The sequence below is a fragment of the Argentina anserina genome, chromosome 7, assembly GCF_933775445.1.
Source record: "Argentina anserina chromosome 7, drPotAnse1.1, whole genome shotgun sequence".
Classification (NCBI taxonomy): domain Eukaryota; kingdom Viridiplantae; phylum Streptophyta; class Magnoliopsida; order Rosales; family Rosaceae; genus Argentina; species Argentina anserina.
In genome coordinates, this window is record NC_065878.1 from 12,223,665 (window position 1) to 12,244,865 (window position 21,201).

At 37.1% G+C, this 21,201-nt stretch overlaps 2 protein-coding genes across 2 annotated transcripts; both read left to right on the plus strand.

Moving 5' to 3' along the window:
- Positions 1-4,663: 4,663 nt before the first annotated feature.
- Positions 4,664-8,696, plus strand: LOC126801872 (3-phosphoshikimate 1-carboxyvinyltransferase 2). Its single transcript, XM_050529346.1, has 8 exons — positions 4,664-5,161; positions 5,570-5,814; positions 5,965-6,118; positions 6,600-6,814; positions 6,923-7,040; positions 7,229-7,439; positions 8,180-8,241; positions 8,332-8,696. Exons 1-8 carry the CDS (start codon positions 4,823-4,825, stop codon positions 8,548-8,550), a joined length of 1,563 nt encoding a protein of 520 aa, XP_050385303.1. The 5' UTR covers positions 4,664-4,822; the 3' UTR covers positions 8,551-8,696.
- Positions 8,697-17,935: 9,239 nt separating this feature from the next.
- LOC126801939 (UDP-glucuronate 4-epimerase 3) lies at positions 17,936-19,766 on the plus strand. The gene has a single exon (XM_050529438.1). It carries the CDS (start codon positions 18,119-18,121, stop codon positions 19,421-19,423), a length of 1,305 nt encoding a protein of 434 aa, XP_050385395.1. The 5' UTR covers positions 17,936-18,118; the 3' UTR covers positions 19,424-19,766.
- The last annotated feature ends 1,435 nt before the right edge of the window (positions 19,767-21,201 follow it).

The following is a 21,201-nucleotide window of genomic DNA, read 5'->3' on the forward strand; positions in this document are numbered from 1 at the left end:
TCAAGACTTCATCATGCCAACGAGGCATAAATATGCTACAACAAGAATTGTCGGTTCGAAATAAAGCCGAGAGCAAAGTGTTGATCAAAATCAATAGATAATGACCTAATCCGCCAAAGATTATGGAGAACTGAAACAGATGTATAATAACATCAAAGATCATGTAAGAGCCTAACTAACGCCACAATTAAAAATGTGTTCTTATGTAGGTACTTCCATGTAGTATGTAACGCGTTATATTGCATTAACATATTGGTTTTGGTAATGAAACCATAATTGCATCGAGGCATTCTCATATGTTCGTTTACTTGAACTTCATGAGAATTTTATAGCCAACAGTTGTATTGAGGTCTTGACCATGAACCAATTTAAAAATGCATCAATTAAGTAACATTAGTCATAGAAGATTGGGAATAAACATTCATTCAGACTGTTAACCGAAGTTTTATACTTCATTCTTTTCATTTTATAATCGCAATGTCTAATTGCTTTGAAATGTATAATAGTGAGAAGATATTCTCATGTTCTTCCATATAATGAGTGTTTTGTTTCAAGAACTTCTCATATCTCGCTCTTGTATATTTTGACCATAATGTTTGTCTTTCAATAAAACGATGTTGCACCAAAGAAATTAATCTGGACTAGGTTCATAACACATCCAACATGAAAATGTCAAATTTCAGGCGCATGTTGCGGTCAACAAGAGGGAAGATTCATTAGTATCAAAATCCGATAAAACTTCCAAGTACTGAATTGTAGGTCAAGTCCCAAAGTATGGTAACTCAGTTCAATAAACGGTGACAAATTCCGTCACAATGTTATAAGTGACAATTTCCGTCACAAACCGATGTTTGTCCCTTTTTTTTCAAACTTGTAGCTACACACAATGGCTACGAATGGTAACAACAGCACTCCCAGTCGCTCCTAAAACTCGGTACCAGGGAAATCATATCTTTGTATACCACCCGAGAAGCGAAAGAATCGGGTTAAAAAAATAAATGGAGGTTAAAAGTCCCCGATGAAAGACAAAATTCAGAGGAATTTAAATTTGCATGACATCAACAACATTAAATAAAACATACTTGGTTGTTTTCCAAATAAACAACGTATAAATGTTGCTCTTGTTTAATTCCACGATCTTGCTTGAATTTACGAATGCGTTGCGAAGTAACTCTCGCTATTCAATTTCGTATCGTCGTGTAATAAATTTCACCAAAATGAAAACGTATGGTTAGTTTAAATTCATTACATAAATAAAAACAATAAAATTAAAATAAAGTTACAGTAACGAGTAAAAATATTTTCTTACCTAGGGGCACAATTACCATACCCATATTTTTTTACCGATTTACCGAAGAGGTAAAATCCTCTCTGTCGTGGTCAGGTCGGAGAACTCCGACCGGGTAGGGTCTGCAAATCCGGGTAGCAAGTCGAGAGGCTCTGGGCTTCAAGGCGTCACCAGAGCTAGACACCAGATTGAACCGTAGAGGACGACGAGCAAAATAAGGGGGTCGTTGTGCATGTAGCGCCGGTCCTTCACCGGAGGTGCTGGGTAGCTGGCAAAGGATAGAAACACGATCTGGGCAGATCTGGAGCAAGAGAGGTGCTGTCGGTTATGGGGATTAGTGTTGGCGTGAGTCTCCATCGTCGATGACTCAAAATGCATGGCAGCATGCTACGGAAGGGAACGTGCGCACGGGGCTGGGTTTTTGACTCGGCGGCTCTTGGTCTAGACGGAAGACATGTCGGCGAAGAAGGGGGGTGCGCAGAAAAGATTTCTCAGTGTTCTTTGGTCAAATCGATTTTGGTTTTTTTTTTCAGCAGATAATTTTCTTCTTCTTTTATCGAAATTTTTCATGACATAATGAATTTTGCGTCTTCTTCTGTTGAATTATTTTCAAGACAGAAGGAATTTTTCAGAAATTAGGGTTATTAACTATCAAGTATAAAGCTAGAACTACGTGCTGATAATGTGTTATAGAAGAATATAATACGCATCATGAATATGAGAAGTATCATCTTTATTCATTGATAAGAATGCCTTATATATAGATATTACATTGAGTATCCCGTTGAATAAGAGATTATATATCATTCATTATCTAGATTAACATATACTAATTAGGACAAGATACACCAGAAGATTACGGAGAGTAATTCTCCTACAACACACTTTATAACTATAGTGACTTAGCTTCTTCAAATTTTTTTCTTTAAATCCAATATACAGTGGCAGATCCAGGAATTGGAGTTCGGGTGGGCTTGAGTTTTCTATGAAACGAAAAAAAAAATCTCGGGTGTGAGAGACTTATATTAAGTGGGAAAAAGTACACTTTGAGGGATCCTTATTCATCAAATACAATATAAGAATAAACTAAGTAAATCTAATCATACGGTTCGATAAATTTTCAAAGTCATGAATCACCATCTCATTGTCATCAAAATCAGCATACTCTTTTTTAGAATCATTAATTGGACTGACTGGAGACTCTAAAGGGAATGGTGCATCATCAAAGTTTGGAGAAGCTACGGAATGAGTAAAAATCAGATTTGAACTTGAAGAGGATACATTAATTATTGGATACCATCTAGTAAGTTTTTTAAATTACTTTGACTTCGACATTGAATCAGACAATTTATTAGAGACTATCTACAGATTAAGAAACAATGCTTATATTAGACAAAATGTGGCAAACATGCAAACACAATAGCAAGGCAAACACAACAGCAGGGAAAACACATTAGGAAGCAAATACAAAAATCCATATTAATTGTGAATTTGTAATAGAAGTCATAGAACCTAAAACTAAAATTAAATTAATGTAAATCAATAAGAAGTATAAATTTTAGCAATAATCATTTGACAAAGCTTAGAGTTCATACTAGAAAAAAGCATAATCAAATTCTCAATTTAGTATTTGAAACCAATACACCATTGTTTGATTTGTCACTCTATGCCTGCCTCTATCCAGCCTCCAGAGACTCTAAGCAAAAACCAAAGTACCCAACAAGATTAGAAACAAATTATAAACATAATCAAGTCAAATAAGAAAACCCAATTTAAAATAATCTTATATAAGCTTACAATCTGTTAATAGAGTCTAAGAGAGTGAGGTGTATAATTAAATACGCAGTAGTGATGGAGGGACTAAGAGGGAGGTGAGACTTTGAATCTTTGATAGAATGATAGAGATTTGGAGAATGCATAGCAGTGAGTAGTTGATAGATAATGAGGGACTGAGAGAATTGAGAGTTATCTCGGGAATGATAGAGAGAGTGAAAGTATTAGTGATTCAGTGTAGTACCAAGCAGTTGATAGAGAGTGAAGGACTGAGAGAACTGAGAGTTATATCGGGAAGTATATAGAGAGTAAGAGTATTAATGATTTAGTGTAGTACCAAAAAATATATATATAAATATAAATATATATATATATACAGTCTCTATCCAGAGTGAAGTTTCAATTTTGGCACACTTTTTGGTCAAAATTTTTCATCATAAGCGATTCAATATTTATGTATGCTATTCAAGATCATCTATACAAAATTTCATCTAATTCAGACATCATTAAAGTATTGAAATTAGATTAAATAAATGAATGAATTAAAACTGTTCAACGTGAACCGTTCGTGTAAATCTCAATTTTGAAAGCTCAAACCATTGTCAAATTGGGTGAAATTTTGTAGAGATGATCTTGAATAGCATACATAAATATTGAATCGCTTATGGTGAAAACATTTGACCGAAAATTGTGCCAAAATTGGAATTTCACTCTGTAATTTCAGAGTGAAGCTTCACTCTGGATAGCGACTGATATACATATATATATATATATATATATATATATACCTAAGTTTTTTTTTCCAAAATTCTCGGATGGGCTTGAGCTCATCCACCTCTTGCCTTGGATCCGCGCTGCCAATATAGGCAATTCATTCATCCAAAAGAAAACTGTACAAGGAGAATGAGCAATTTAGTGAAACAGCCAACTTCTGACGTAATGCTAGACTTTCAGGCTTGCCGACCTGAACTTACATATCCCAAATTGGAGATCACAAAATAAGAGCTAGACACCTCCACGATACCACAAGGCTGGAAAAACAGGTCGCCATGGTTAGACTCCAAAACAGTTGAAATGCCAACTATTTTGGTAATCACGATCGGCATACAACCAAGTTATGGCTATAAACCGGTGAAGGATAAGAAGACTCGTAACCGATTTGGGGTGAATTCCAACACCACAAATTAGCAGTGTTGTTATAATCAAAGCATTACAAAACAAACACACACGACCGTAGTTGGTTTGTTCTCACAATCTCACCCCCACGCAACCAAGGCCAATGGGGGTTGGTGCAAGAAGTTGACACTACCATATATATACCCATTTCTCTATTTCTTAGCCACATTTTGCATTTTCTGTAGCAAAACGTGAGCTTATTCCTAGTTTCCTACCAACCCTCTTCATCTTATATTCTCCAAAAACCCCTCCACAAAATATTCTTCCCACAAAAGCCAAAACTACAAAACCCTTCACACTTCACACCCAACCAAGACAAGCACCTACCCCCATTTTCACAATTCAAACTTAACCCCCCAAATCTTTCCCATAATTATAAATACCTCCCCCCACTCCTTTTCTCTTCGCTGTTCAAAATTTCTGGTAGTCCCATTTGGGTTGGTGACCAAGTATCATCCCCCCACCTACGACCACCATTGCCACCAAAAACCTCAGCTTTCCATTCCCACAATTCCAACCACCGTTTTTATAAGGGACCCAAGTCACTAATTCTTCTCTGAATTCAGAGACACACAAACACCAACAATGTCCCAAGTGAGCAAAATCTGCAGCAATGGAGTTCAAAGCTTCAATCTTTTGCCCAGTGTCTCCAAACCCCAGATACCCAGATCGTTGAATTCAATCTCCTTGAAGTCCCAGTTGTTGGGTTCTTCGAGTTTTTTGAGTTTGAAGATAAAAAATGGGGTTTTGGGTGGAGTCAGGGGTGGTGGGTTTAGAGTTTCGGCTAAAGTTGTCATGGCGGAGAAGCCGTCGACGGTGCCGGAGATTGTGTTGCAACCCATCAAGGAGATTTCGGGTACTGTAACTCTGCCGGGGTCTAAGTCCTTGTCTAATCGGATTCTGCTTATTGCTGCTCTTTCTGAGGTAGTTAAAGATTGCGGCTTTGGTTTTTAATTTGAATGTGGAGTTTAGTGCTGTGTAAATGAGTGTTTGAGGATTTTGCATTGGTTGGCTTTGTGTGATTGTTAAAATGATGTGGGATAGAGGTTTAAGAAGATTTTCGTATTTTGGTTATTGAGGTTTTTCTGTGTGTTTCAATGAGGGTTTATGTCTGAATTGAATCAGAGCTTAGAATAGTCTGTGTTGGTGATTGGTTGATTGGATATTTTTTTATGCTTGATTGATCATAGATACTTGACAGCAAACTCAGTTGTTGGGAAACCAAGCAATGTGTGCTTTTAGAGATTAGGGTGATAAACATGTTTTTTAATAGGTCTGTGTAAGATAAAAGTATTGTGGTTTACATGACTGTACATTTATGATATTGTTCAGGGAACAACTGTAGTGGACAATTTACTAGATAGCGATGATATCAATTACATGCTTGGGGCGTTAAAAACGCTTGGACTAAATGTGGAAGATGACAAGGCAAACAAAAGAGCTGTTGTTGAGGGTTGTGGCAGTCAGTTTCCTTTGGGGGATGAGTCTGGAGAGGAAGTTCAGCTTTTCCTTGGAAATGCTGGAACAGCAATGAGGCCGTTGACTGCAGCAGTAACTGCTGCTGGTGGACATTCTAGGTATGTCTTACTGCTCTGAACTAAGAGCCTGTTTGCTGCCGTTAAACTGTATTATACATGTTATTATATGAAATAGTTATTATATTTTATTTATTCAAATACAAACCTATATAATATTTAATGACCTTCATGTGTTGTTTAATGTCTCAGGTATGTACTTGATGGTGTGCCCCGAATGAGGGAGAGACCAATTGGAGATTTGGTCACTGGTCTTAAGCAGCTCGGTGCAGATGTTGACTGTTTTCTTGGAACAGACTGTCCTCCTGTTCGTGTAATTGGAAAGGGAGGCCTTCCAGGGGGCAAGGTGCGGTTTACCTTATCTCATACATTTATGGGTGCATGGTTTGATTATATTCATCCATGACCTGTAAGAAGTCATGCTAGTCTAATACTCTATTTCTTTTTAGTGTTTGAACTTTCTGCTGCTATCTAAGAATATAATATCACTATTAACCATGAAAAAATATAGTATAATATAATATAATATCTCTCTTATATTTGTCAAGAAATGATTCTTCTTCCAGAATAAAAGCCATCCTATGGATAGGCACAGTTTTGCGATTATAGTACAAAAAATTCCATTGTCATTTGAGACAGGTCATCAATTGGGAGTGATAATTGTCATTATCTCTGTTTCATTACTAATTGTTCTAGATTTGTTCTTTCTGATTTTCTTTCCATCAGCATGTCTTACACCATTCTTGTAATATTTATAAACTGGAGGATTTAAGGGGAGTGGTTATGTCTGCAGTTATCACTAGTTTGATCATTTTCATTATTTGCAGGTAAAGCTGTCTGGATCAATCAGTAGCCAATATTTGACTTCGTTGCTTATGGCAGCTCCTTTGGCTCTGGGAGATGTTGAAGTTGAGATTATTGATAAGCTGATTTCCGTTCCTTATGTTGAAATGACTTTGAAATTGATGGAGCGCTTTGGGGTCACAGTGGAACATAGCGATAGCTGGGATCGGTTTTTCGTCCGAGGAGGTCAAAAGTACAAGTATGTTTTATTCTATTATTACTGTGCCACTTTTTATTGATGAAGAATTATAACGCTTGAATTTTGTGTGCAATGGCTTCTTCTGTATAACAATGTGCAAAATTTCAGGTCTCCTGGAAAAGCCTTTGTCGAAGGTGATGCTTCAAGTGCTAGTTACTTCCTAGCTGGTGCTGCTGTAACGGGTGGGACTGTAACTGTTGAAGGCTGTGGGACAAGCAGCTTGCAGGTATTTTGCACGGACCAAGATATGTTTAATTCTTCCAATTTCTCATCTATCCCTGTAAACTTTTCAGTTGAATGACAAGTCTTTTGTACTTGTGGAAAAACATGTGGATTAGCAATTGCAATACTTGTACAATATCTAAAATATGAATAGAGTTTACATAATCTGACATATATTGGTCTTTTCTGAAGGGAGATGTAAAATTCGCTGAAGTTCTTGAAAAGATGGGCGCTGAAGTTACCTGGACGGAGAATAGTGTCACCGTCACAGGACCTCAAAGACATTCTTTTGGAAGGAAACACTTGAAAGCTGTTGATGTCAACATGAACAAGATGCCAGATGTTGCCATGACTCTTGCTGTTGTTGCCCTATTTGCCGATGGTCCAACTGCCATTAGAGATGGTAAGTTGCAGTCTTTAAGTTGTTGAATGAATTGTATTTGATATTATTCTTTTTATGTGGACAAGAAAGTAAAGAGAAAAGACAAGTGCATAGTTCTGAATCTTTTGTGGCAAATAAAAAAAGAACGAACATAATGAAGAAAAAATGAATTCAATCTAGAAAGAAAGTATAAGAATTATGCAGTAGTGATGGAAGCTTACTTGGAATATATTGTTCCATTGGCGCTGTACTTCAGTTATCATTTGCCATGAAATAGGGTGAACCTCTGGAGATTCCCATTCGGTGTCCTATCAATTTTAAGGGTTAGAGTCTTACCTTTAAGAGTCGTATTACACTTTGTTGCTGACAGTACGGGACTATAAAACAAGACTTGTAGAACCATGCAATTCTTATTTTCTCAGTCCTCCCACCCAACAGCTGATACAAGCACTTAAACTGGAACTGAGTGATTACTGTATTAGTGAGCTCATCTTTCTCTATGTAAAGTTGACAGATCAACCTCTGAGGTTAATGGATTTCCCATCAGAGACAAGACTTGAGACAGCTATCTTATTTACATAGTTTCAAAAGATTAAGACTAGTCTTTCAGGTTGAAGCCCTTGAGTACAAGTAATTCAAGTACCAATCATTATGCTTATACAAAGAAAGTGTTTATAATTTTTTTTCTGCATAATTTGAAGCACATGTGAAAGTACATTTCCTAAACACCGGTCTTAACTGCTAGAGCTTTTGTTCTTCAGTGGCAAGCTGGAGAGTCAAGGAGACAGAAAGGATGATTGCCATTTGCACCGAACTGAGGAAGGTTAGTTTGTAGTGGCTTTTCTCCTACCTTGAATGTTCTTACACCTCACTACCTCTTCCTTTCCTTACGTGTCTGGAAATATTATTTCAGTTGGGAGCCACTGTTGAAGAAGGCCCAGATTACTGTATAATCACTCCACCGGAAAAGCTAAATGTAGCGGCCATAGACACATACGATGACCACAGAATGGCCATGGCTTTCTCCCTTGCAGCTTGCGGAGATGTTCCTGTTACCATCAAGGATCCTGGTTGCACCAGAAAAACATTCCCCAACTACTTCGAAGTCCTTGAGAAGTTTACAACACATTAAATAGCTGTTACAACACTTATCTGTAGAGTAAGAAAGGGAATAAAAGAGGGATCATTCTTCTGCCTCTACAATCAATGCAGTGCAGATCAAAGCGACCCTTTTCTATTCCCTTTACTGCATTGTTGTAATTCTAGATTGTCATACTTTTAGACCATCTCCCACTATAAGTTAAAACCATCAATATACCTTACCACCATCTCCTACCATAAGGTATCTCCCATTTTCCCAAAAATATTTTTGCCTTATGTGAACAGTGGAATGCTATGCATTCCATTCCGTAAGGTAAATGGGTTATATTTTTTTATTATTTTTTCATTTTCTTCCCAATCTATCCTCATACTTTTTCTAATATTCCAATTATATCAATTTTAATTTTAGTTACATATTAATTTTCTCCATAAATATCATGCTTATTTTTATTTTTTACAAATAACTGTTGTACCATCACGAACCTCGCAATGAGCTCTTTCATATGAGCCCAATATTGAATATGATCGAGTTAAATTATTTTAATGTATAATAATTACTTATGATTTATAAACGATAATTAACGGTCTCTTCAAAATCTTCTCGGGGATGACCTCCGAGCTCGGAAAAAGTACCATACACACTGATGTATAAAAGTAAAATAACTAAATAATACATAAATATTAAAAGAAGTCACTAATCACCGAATTTAGTATTCCTGAAGATCATCATCACCTCTTGATGTGGTGAATATGTGTTTATATAAAATTTTCAAAAATGTTCGTTAACTAGCCGTTATAGATGTTGACAAAAAATATAGTAGTCGTTTTTTCAATCAAGATTTAAATAATAGCCGTTGTCATCCAAAAACCCTATGTATACCTTACCATTTATACCTTATGGTGGGAGCTTAAAAACAAAAGGCAAAAAAAATGCTAAGGAATATGCTAAAGCTGTAAGCCATATATCACTTATACCTTACAAATTTTATCTTATAATGGGAGATGCTTAAGCTTTGCTCATTATTATTTCTAAGATTGTGATCTTATTCTACACAATAAATAGTGCTCATTGTTCTTGGATCTGCATAACCTTTTTCTTTCTACTTTTCCATGAGGCTAGTTCCTTCACATAATTCTATATCCATGAGTGATGCTAAATCACTGCACAGACTTGTAGCAGCACCGCCCTTGATGAAAGTTTACTTTATTAGGCAACTCCAAACTTCATGTAGAACTGTAGATATAATCACATGTCATTGTCCAGCGTAGACTAACTTGCAGGGCATGTTACATGATGCCAGGTTTTTTAAATAAAGGACTACCAAATGCGTGTTCCCCTGTATTTTCTATCAGATTCACATGGAGACTGTTGGCACCTCAATTTTAAGTTCAAATTTCCATTTTCCAGTATACTGTATACTGCAAATTGGGAGTCAATCAATTTTAAGGATCTAGTGTACTTAACTATGTAGTATTCTTGGTATCTGTTTTGATATAATTTATAATCACCTTGACTAATTATATTGAGTAGATTGAGGTGGGAATGAATTATATGCTTTGTATAGGTTTTACTTGACTTTCCCTCCTAGCCCTGTTTTCCAAATCCTAAGATTTTTCATTCTAGTATAAGATCGAATGATACATTTTAGAGGTGGACACGGGTCCATTCGGTTCGGTTTTGGACAAAATCCATAACCCAACCCAAATTTTAAATTCGGTTCGGTTCGGTTTTTCTATTTTAGAAATTGTGACCCACAACCCAACCCAACCCGTACGGTTCGGTTTTTTTTCGGTTTTACCCGTATGTAAAATACCTAATATTGTATATTAATTTTAAAAGTACAAAATTTAACATAAAGATGAAAAACTAATAGTCTAATGATTATTTCATACCTAATTCACTTATGCCTCATCATTTAGCCCGTGGATCTGAAAAGCTCGTCGAGGCCCGCAAGCCCGATGGGTTTTTACCCGAAAACAACACTATTATGTCATAAAGGAAGACCCATTACCAATATGCGAACACTAAAAGTCGTTTGCATATATGAAATCACCTAATTTTTGTCACCGATTATGTGCGGTCGCACCAAAAAATTCCATTTGGCAAAGCCCCAATCAATGAGGATTTTAATGTCAAAACGCCTTTTTCTTGACCATAAGTATGGACGATCAATCAATATCCAAATCGGACGAAATTTTTACGGGTTCCCTAAATATATATACTGATCACATCTGCTGGTGTCGATCGACCATATTTCGAACTGGAGTTATCGATTGCTGAAGTGTCCACTAATGTATCATACCTTTATATTAGATTTATAATAAAACTATCGCATTATGAAGCGACTATATGAAGTAAACTTTTAGGGATCGATTGACACCATCCGATGTGATCAGTATATATATTTAGTGACCATGTAAAAATTTCATCCAATTCGGACCTAGTTTGACCATCAGAATTTCCGGTAAACTGAAAACACCACTAATTTGTCCTAAAGGATAATCCATTACAAAGATGCGAGCGCCGAAAGCCGTTTGCATATATGAAGTCACCTAATTTTTGTTACTTATCATGCGGGGTCGCACTGAAGAAATCTATTTGGCAAAGCCCCGGTCAATGAGGTTTTATTATGTGAAAACGCCTTTTTTTTTGTTAACCGTAGGTACGAACGGTCAAACCATGTCCAAAATGGACGAAATTTTTACGGGGTCCCTAAATATATATACCAATCACATCTGCTGGTGTCGATCGACCATATTTCGAATTAGAGTTGACGATCACCTAAGTGTCAACTAATGTATCATAACCTTTATATTAGGTTTAAAATAAAACTATCGCATTATGAAGCGACTATATGAAGGAAACTTCTAGGGATCGATCGACACCAGCCGATGTGATCGTTATATATATTTAGTGACCCTATAAAAATTTCATCCAATTCGGACCTTATTTAACCGTCGGAAGTTTTGATAAATCGAAAACATCACTATTATGCCATAAGAGAAACCTATTACAAATATGCGAACGCCGAAAGCCGTTTACATATCTGAAATCACTAATTTTTGTTACTTATCATGCGGGGTCGCACTGAAGAAATCTATTTGGCAAAGCCCCGGTCAATAGGGTTTCAATATGTGAAAACGCCTCTTTTTTAGTTAACCGTAGGTACGAACGATCAAACCATGTCCAAAACGGACGAAATTTTTACGGGGTTCCTAAATATATATACCAATCACATCTGCTGGTGTCGATCGATCATATTTCGAATTAGAGTTGGCGATTTCCCAAGTGTCAACTAATGTATCATAACATTTATATTATGTTTAAAATAAAACTATCGCATTATGAAGCGACTATATGAAGGAAAGTTCTAGGGATCGATCAACACCAGCCGATGTAATCGGTATATATATTTAGTGACCCTTTAAAAATTTCATCCAATTCGGACCTCATTTAACCGTCAGAATTTTTGGTAAATCGAAAACACTACTATTATGCCATAAGGGAGGACCTATTATAAATATGCGAACGCCGAAAGCAGTTTGCATATCTGAAATCACCTAATTTTTGTTATCTATCATGCGCGGTCGTACTAAAGAAATATATTTGGCAAAGCCCCGGTCAATGGGGTTTCAATATGTGAAAACGCTTCTTTTTTAGTTAACCGTAGGTACGAACGGTCAAACCATGTCCAAAATGGACGAAATTTTTACGGGGTCCCTAAATATATATATCAATCACATCTGCTGGTGTCGATCGACCATATTTTGAATTAGAGTCGACGATCAACTAAGTGTCAACTAATGTATCATAACCTTTATTTTAGGTTTAAAATAAAACTATCGCATTATGAAGCGACTATATGAAGGAAACTTCTAGGGATCGATCGACACCAGCCGATGTAATCGGTATATACATTTAGTGACCCTATAAAAATTTCATCCAATTCGGACCTCATTTAACCGTCAGAATTTTTGGTAAATTGAAAACACCACTATTATGCCATAAGGGAGGACCTATTACAAATATGCGAACGCCGAAAGCCGTTTGCATATCTGAAATCACCTAATTTTTGTTATCTATCATGCGCGGTCGCACTAAAGAAATATATTTGGCAAAACCCCGGTCAATAGGGTTTCAATATGTGAAAACGCCTCTTTTTTAGTTAACCGTAGGTACGAACAATCAAACCATGTCCAAAACGGACTAAATTTTTACGGGGTTCCTAAATATATATACCAATCACATCTGCTGGTGTCGATCGATCATATTTCGAATTAGAGTTGGCGATTTCCTAAGTGTCAACTAATGTATCATAATATTTATATTAGGTTTAAAAATAAAACTATCGCATTATGAAGCGACTATATGAAGGAAAGTTCTAGGGATCGATCAACACCAGCCGATGTAATCGGTATATATATTTAGTGACCCTATAAAAATTTCATCTAATTCGGACCTCATTTAACCGTCAGAATTTTTGGTAAATCGAAAACACCACTATTATGCCTTAAGGGATGACCTATTACAAATATGCGAACGCCGAAAGCCGTTTGCATATCTGAAATCACCTAATTTTTGTTATCTATCATGCGCGGTCACACTAAAGAAATATATTTGGCAAAGCCCCGGTCAATAGGGTTTCAATATGTGAAAAAGCCTCTTTTTTAGTTAACCGTAGGTACGAACGGTTAAACCATGTCCAAAACGGACGAAATTTTTACGGAGTCCCTAAATATATATACCAATCACATCTGTTGGTGTCGATCGATCATATTTCGAATTAGAGTTGGCGATTTCCTAAGTGTCAACTAATGTATCATAACATTTATATTATGTTTAAAATAAAACTATCGCATTATGAAGGAAGCAAGACGGCTAAATAATGCGCCTCTTATACATTAGGTCAATTAGGTTAGAAATTATGTGTGGCTGTGAGGCAGACCACACTATTTTTTTATTAAAAAAATAATAATAATATAAAATTATAAATATGACAAAATGATGTCGTTTTGTAACGTTGACCATTGACTTCGGGTTGTTCGGGTCGGTTCGGTTTCTAAGGGACTGAACCCAAAACCCAACCCAAATAGAATCGGTTCGGTTCGGTTTTTTTATTTTCGGTTCGGTTTGATTCGAGTTTCGATTTGTTCGGATTCGGTTTGGGTTCGGGTCCGGTTTTTTTCGATTTTCGGGTCAGTTTGTCCACCCCTAATACATTTAACAACAATAGATTTTCCTTAAATTTGGGCCATCATGAATTGAAATTTGTGATACGTTGGACCTTCTTTTACATATGCTGCCATATAAGATGTGATGCAGGTTGTACCTAAAATGTGGGTCATCTAGCATTATAATGCTCAAATGAATTTTCATGTGGTGCTTAGATTTTTTTCAACCAATAGATGAACTCTAATTACCGGAGCACGAGGGGTATTCAATTACTTATTACTAAGTTGTTGATATCTTCTGGTATTACTTTTTTTTTTGAAAGAAATCACTTGGTTTATAAAAAGGAGGATCAATGCCCGAATAACCATTACATATCCCTCCGCTATCATCTCCAGATAGACAAGAGGTTGTAAGCATACTCACATGATACATAGCATAGATCTACCCATTCTACATTAAGCATGACTTATTCATCATATAACTACGAGAAATCATAATTGTAGAATATTATTCAAAATAAACAAAAACCTTAAATTTTGTCTTTGCCCTTAACATTAGGGCTAATAGACTGATAAAAAAATCAAACTTGGACTCAATTCTAGTTCTTTCTTGCTCTTAGGTGGGTTGTTGTTCTTCTTCCCCAAAGAACGTTCCCTCCTCTTCTTATTCTTTGATAACACCTGGAATCCTACGGAATTGGGATTGCAAGTCACCAATAGTATAGGATTTGGTGATGAGAGGCTTGGCAAGGAGGGAAAGCTTGAAGTTGGTCCACACCTTGGTTTCTTTGTTCATGTGAGAGATATCAATCACGTCGTCCTCATCACCCCTTACGAAAGCAAGGGAGGCCGCAAATTTTGCCGTCACAGTGTCGAGGGTGAAAGACTGATTGTTTGATGGAGGAGGAAGGAGAATCACGACGAGCCCCGTGGAATTTTAGATTTTTGGAGACTATCAGAGCATGGGGCTCTATGTGCGGCTAGGGTTTTGACTCCTATAAATACTCAACTGAAAAGATTGACTGGTATTACTAGAATGCCCTGGAAAATTATATCAATCCTTAATTATTATTATTTATTGAACAAATTTTCCAATATAATAACTGAAAATAACCCGAATAACTGTTTTTAACATTTCACGTAACATTCCTAGTAAACATTTATATGGTTCAATTAATTTGACAAAGCCCTAAATGGTTGATCATGTTTATGTTGTACTCTTAATTTTTTATCAATGACAAATCATCACTTATTTAAACAAAAAAAAAAGATTCCCAGGAAACAAATTGAAGGAATGTATTGTTCAATTAGATCATTAAATCGCATTAAAGTTAACTTGAGAGATCATATCTCATTTTCATGAGAATGGAATGTCCTCTCCGAAAGGATTCTTAACCAAGTCAAATGAAAACAAGAAAAACAGAACCAAATATAGTATAAAGGAGGATAATCTAACCTCCTAAGCTTACTTGTGAGAAGGGTAAAAGAGGGGGTTAGAAAGCCAAAAAAGAACGTGGTTTTATCTTTTTGGTCAATTTGTCTAATGTATGGGCACTATGTATAAATGGGATGCAGTAGTTGATGCAAAATCATAAATGATGAACATGTTGTAGGGAACGTGGGGCACATATTTAGTTGTTATATCTTCACCATCACTCTTCTTCTTCTTCTTGTGATATATATATTGAGTTGGAATGGCATTGAGCTTTTGTATCAAGTATTGCATGTTTGGCCTTGTGACACTGCAATAATCTCTACATACACAACCAACCCACATGATATGCTATCCTACCATAAATTGCACTATAAGTTATTAACCACTAAAGACTTTCTTGTAAAGATGCCTATTTTGCCTTCGTTTTAAGCTATACATTTTGCACTACAAGTACTAGTAATCAACTCTCTATCTCTCTCTCTCTCTCTCTCTCTCTCTCAAGATCACCAACGGAAAAAGAGGAAATTTTGATCAAACAAATATAGGCCAATTTCCCAATTCCATGTCCATTAAAGTGCAATGCCAACTTAACAGATCAAGATGGCACACAAATGTGAAAGATCAGAGCCTAGACAAGTAGAAAGGGATTCTTGCCAGACCAATGCCATTTAATTTTTTGACAAAAAGTGGGACAATCACACATGACCAACACAAATATGCTTGTGATTGAAATGTAAGTTTACCTACCACATAATAGAATTTTTTTTCTTCTGCTTCTTTGAAAAAAAAATGTATACAAGTACTTTGACATACAAATGACAATCATCATGTATTATATTGCCCAACATAATTATGATAAACTAATTCAGCTAAAGGAAAAGAGCTTGGCCATGATCTTGGACAATTTTGTAGACAAAATGGTATAAAGAGTTGTCACTTTAATGATGACTTCCATTAATCTAGTAATAAGGACCATACATACTTGGTAGCACACTAGCTTATAAGCAACAGAGGACTAATTGTCATTAGTAAAATACAAAGCTTGGGTTCTACATTGGTAATTGTCATTACATTGAACGCAGCTGTCATCGAATTAAACCCATGTGTTAAGACTTGGAGAGTTATCTTATGATAACTTGTGAGACATGTACTGTATTATTCAATGATTGATTGATATACAATCTGAAGTATTGGTGTCAATAAGAATTAGAAGCTCTAAATATTTACTTAACTTCTAGTATTCGCTTTTCAAAAATTTTAGAATAGTTAATTGTTAGGAAGTTTCTTGAGGTAAACAGAATCTAGAAGCTCAAACAGTTTAAATCCAAGTAAGTTATCTTTTTTTTGGGTGAAGTAAGTATTATTATCAAGACTCACGTATTTTCATCACATGAGTTTACATAATTTTATCCAAGTATTTACGTAATTCTAGTTGCCCCAATAAATATTTTTGATAAAACACATTGGTTAAACATTTGTGGTTTTACGTAATTATCATGTTGTATTATGTGCGAGTGTAAGACTACAAAGAGGTATATTTGGAAATTCATATTTTTATGCTCGTTGTTTTTTCTAATTTTAAGACATTTCTTATGTGGAGCCCGAAAATAAACCCAACTGAGGAAAACTTTTCAATGCTCTACGGTGATATACCGTTGCATATCGAAGCGGAGGGGTCAGTCTAGAAACTGGGCATCAGGATATTCCCACATCTGAAGGTAATACCTCATGTATGAGACTAATTTCTGACGGGCCCATGTGAAATGGTTCCAACCCGGTAGTCCAGAAATCTGTTTTTTGTAGAGATATGAATTTTCGAGCGCATAAAATGAAAAAAAATATATATGATTTTTAAGGCCGAAAAAAATATGAAATGATAAAAATCAATGATCTATAATTATAAATGACCAGTGATCAAGGGGCATGATCTGCAGTTATTAATTGAAGTGATGTAGGTTATGAAATTAATAGATATTTTAGTGTAATAATTTATACCCTAATCATCACCATCAATACATCATGGATCTCAATTAATGAGAGAACTGGAGTTCAGCAGTTCCCAATCCCTACCTCTCACATCCTTCAAAAAACTAAAATCCAGTTACAACAAAGTGAGCAATCCAGCCGTTTCCCCAATAGAAAAAAGAAAGTTGTCACAAAGCAAAACTAAATAGCTGTTAAATGATTTATGTTTTAACAAAAATTTCAGTTAGTTTACCTCTAATTAGTCAAAATACAATGAAAAACAGTCATCATCCCAGGTATATGACCCCATATAAACAACATAAAAAACAAAAATATCATCCACACCATCCTCCAACAAACCACCTCCCCCAAACTCTTGAAAACACTGTAAAACTAACCTAAATTTAGAGCACACAAAATAGATATCCCAAAAATAAATGGTGGCAAAAATTTAGAGGTGTTTGCCCACCAATCAAGTTTTAGTCCTTGCCTTTAATTGGCTACTCAAATTTTACTACTCCATTCCTCCAACCTCCACTCTTTTCAATTTTTTTTCCTTTTCCCATTTTTACTCTTTTGATTTTCTGCTCCCTGGAAATTTTTGCTCATGTTGAATCCCCCAAAATGTGACCAAAAATTTACAGAAAATCTCCCCCAATTTTTTCTTCCTCACCCAAACCCCTTTTGTCTCCTTCTTCATCCTCCATTAGTCACTCACCTCTCCTCCAATTATTACTTCAAGCCTTAGTCTTCTTGATCCCTCCATTATTACCTAACCCCATAAAAATCAAAGCTTTGAACTTTCTTGCTTACTCTCTTCTTTTTCTTCTTCTTCCTTCTTCTTCTTCTTCTTCTTCTTCTTCTTCTTCTCTATAAACCCAAAAAGATAAAACAAAGAAAAGAAAGAAAGAACACAATATCTCCAAGAAGACCCAAAGAACACAACCGCTAAAGGCCTCACCTTTTCTCATCTGAGACCAAATTCAGACCCGACCCAGTTGCCGAAACCCTAATCCGACCCGAATAGATGACCCAGCTCAAGCAAATGTCTCATCTTGACAACGGCCCTCCGACGCCGGGAAAGTTCAAGCCCTACATCCACCGCGTGCGGTGGCACAGCTCCCTCGCCAAGCTCACATTTTGGTCCCTCGTCTTCCTCGCCCTAATCCTCCTCTTCTTCTTCCGCTCCCCGCCCTCCTCCGCCGCCGCCGGCGACCACTCCCGCCGCTCCCTCCGCACCTACAACTGGGGCGGCGCCGCCTGGGAGAAGCGCGTCCGGTCCTCCGCCCGCGTCCGCTCCCGCAGCGGCATCTCCGTCCTCGTCACCGGCGCCTCCGGCTTTGTCGGCACCCACGTCTCCGCCGCCCTCAAGCGCCGGGGCGACGGCGTCCTCGGCCTCGACTCCTTCAACGACTACTACGACCCCTCCCTCAAGCGCGCCCGCCAGGCCCTCCTCGAGCGCTCCGGCGTCTTCATCGTCGAGGGCGACATTAACGACGTGTCGTTGCTCTCCAAGCTCTTCGAGGTCGTGGCCTTCACCCACGTCATGCATTTGGCTGCCCAAGCCGGCGTAAGGTACGCCATGGAGAATCCCGGGTCTTATGTTCATAGTAATATTGCCGGCCTTGTTAATCTTCTAGAAGTATGTAAGAACGCAAATCCTCAACCTGCTATAGTTTGGGCCAGCTCTAGCTCTGTCTATGGTCTCAACACTAAGGTCCCATTTTCGGAGAGAGATAGGACTGATCAGCCTGCTAGTTTGTATGCTGCTACTAAGAAAGCCGGCGAGGAGATTGCTCATACTTACAATCACATTTACGGCCTTTCGCTTACCGGATTAAGGTTCTTTACAGTTTATGGTCCTTGGGGCAGGCCGGACATGGCCTACTTCTTTTTCACTAGGGACATATTGAAGGGGAAGACGATTCCGATTTTTGAGGCTGCTAATCATGGGACCGTCGCCAGGGATTTTACCTACATTGATGACATTGTGAAGGGCTGCCTGGCGTCGCTGGACACTGCGGAGAAGAGTACTGGGAGTGGGGGGAAGAAGAAGGGACCGGCGCAGTTGAGGGTGTTCAATTTGGGGAATACGTCTCCTGTGCCGGTGTCGGATCTTGTTACTATTTTGGAGAGGCTGTTGAAGGTGAAGGCGAAGAGGAGTATTTTGAAGTTGCCGCGTAATGGGGATGTTCAGTTTACTCATGCCAATATTAGCTCTGCGCAGAGGGAGCTCGGGTATAAGCCCACGACTGATCTGCAGACGGGGTTGAAGAAGTTTGTTAGGTGGTACCTGACTTACTATAATGGCGGGAAGAAGGCTGCTGGCTGAAAGATTCTTTTGATTGTGTGGTTAGATCCGTTGAATTCTTGTTCATTATAATTCTTACGATTGTTTTTTAACATTTCTGTCATTTCCCCGAGTATCGGTTTTTCCATATATCTTAATGATTAATGCCATATTGGGAGGAAACGTTGTGAACTACATTGAAGAAGTTTTGTGGTTGGGGGACATTGTTTTCTGAGCACTCCCGTTCTGTATTAAGAGAAAATGAGGATCATCTCTTTCTTTTTCTTGGAATGTAATTATTGTATCTTCGGCATTGTATACTTCATGACTGATAGAGCATATGCTAATTGGTGGACATGTATCATTGCTATGCAATTCAATAACAGAGCACACAATATTATGGTTATTCGTATCAGCTTATAAGCTTAAAGTATCCTTTATATATAGTTTGTGTTCATGAATCCGTAACTGTTGTCTTTTAAGGAGACTTGCAGCTGACTTTGTTACCCTGCACGCTAAACCTCTCTGTATCAGCCTGCGGTTGTCAAGTTACAGTCCTGCATGCCTTTTGCTTTTGCTATGGCTTACAGTTGAGGACAGATATTATCCATGTCAGTTACACTCTGATTCATTAAACTTTCTGGTTTATATTGACATTATTGTGTATATATTCTGTCAGGGTTTATTATCTATATTTGAATCTCGAGGAATAGCTGAGAATTAATCACAATAACATGGTAAGTTTATTTGTTAAACCCCTCATTATTCTGGTTCTTCTAGTTACGAGACAGTCATATTTAAGTGTATTAGTTTCTGCCTGTAGCATCTTGTTTTCTCCCCATTTTGCCGTTATTAAATTTATGCAAGGCAATGACACTTGATGTTGAAAAGAAGAAACTTCCCAATTACATTCACCACTATTGTAGCAACATCCAGTTCCAAAAGTAGTCTGGAATATGCACTTACATAACCAAATCTCAAGGTTAAAAATCCAAAGATTTTTTTGTACAAATTACTTTCTACCTCCAATTTCTTTGAAGTCCAGACTTTACATTTCTCATTTTGCTCCTTTGTGCCTTGGAAAAACCGTTACTCTATTTTGCATTTTCACCGTTGCCTCTAGTAAATTTCTCATTCTTTTTTGAGCCACATTACCATTTTTGTGTATGGGTCAGTGAAGAGTCATAGGCTACATAAGTAGTATGTTCAATAGTTGCCCCTGCACAAATCATTTTCCTTTTTCTTTCATATATTCAAATTCGTGCTCTGCAAGTTTATTGATTCCAGAAGAGAAGAATGGTTTGTATATTAATGGAGGGTAAGTTGCAGGGAAATTGAATCATCGTGATTATTATAAAGAGAATATGATGCCTCAGGAACTATAGGCAGAAATTGATGCCAGGGTATACACCATGGAAAGCCTGCTGATTTGTAAAGGTCGTCTTCCCCTTTGTCTCTGGTCTTTTGACAGTGATATGGACCTGAGAAACTTTCAAGTGGGAGTAGTTTTCTGCTTGTTCTGTTAGTCTTTACATGAGTTATATACTTATATATGTGGAGTTTCATCAATTTTTTCTATTAATCTTCTATGGCCTGTCACAATGTGGAGATACTCGCCTGTTTAACCCTTATGAGATGAGTTTGGTATATATGCCTGCTTTAACTTGTCAGCAAGATTGGTTTTCTTAAGAATCAAGTAATTTGGTTCCATATGGATTGCTTGAATTGACCTCTTGGGTCCATATGTCATGCTGCTTTAATCTTTTTAGCTTGATTAGGAGCACTTCAGGTTTCCATTTTTTTTAGTTTATCGGTATGAA

Coding starts and splice junctions, on each gene's coding strand:
- LOC126801872 (XM_050529346.1), top strand. CDS start 4,823: ATGTCCCAAGTGAGCAAAATCTGCAGCAATGGAGTTCAAAGCTTCAAT. Junction 5,815..5,964: donor GCTGCTGGTGGACATTCTAG/GTATGTCTTACT, acceptor TTAATGTCTCAG/GTATGTACTTGATGGTGTGC. Junction 8,242..8,331: donor TTTGCACCGAACTGAGGAAG/GTTAGTTTGTAG, acceptor ATATTATTTCAG/TTGGGAGCCACTGTTGAAGA.
- LOC126801939 (XM_050529438.1), top strand. CDS start 18,119: ATGACCCAGCTCAAGCAAATGTCTCATCTTGACAACGGCCCTCCGACG.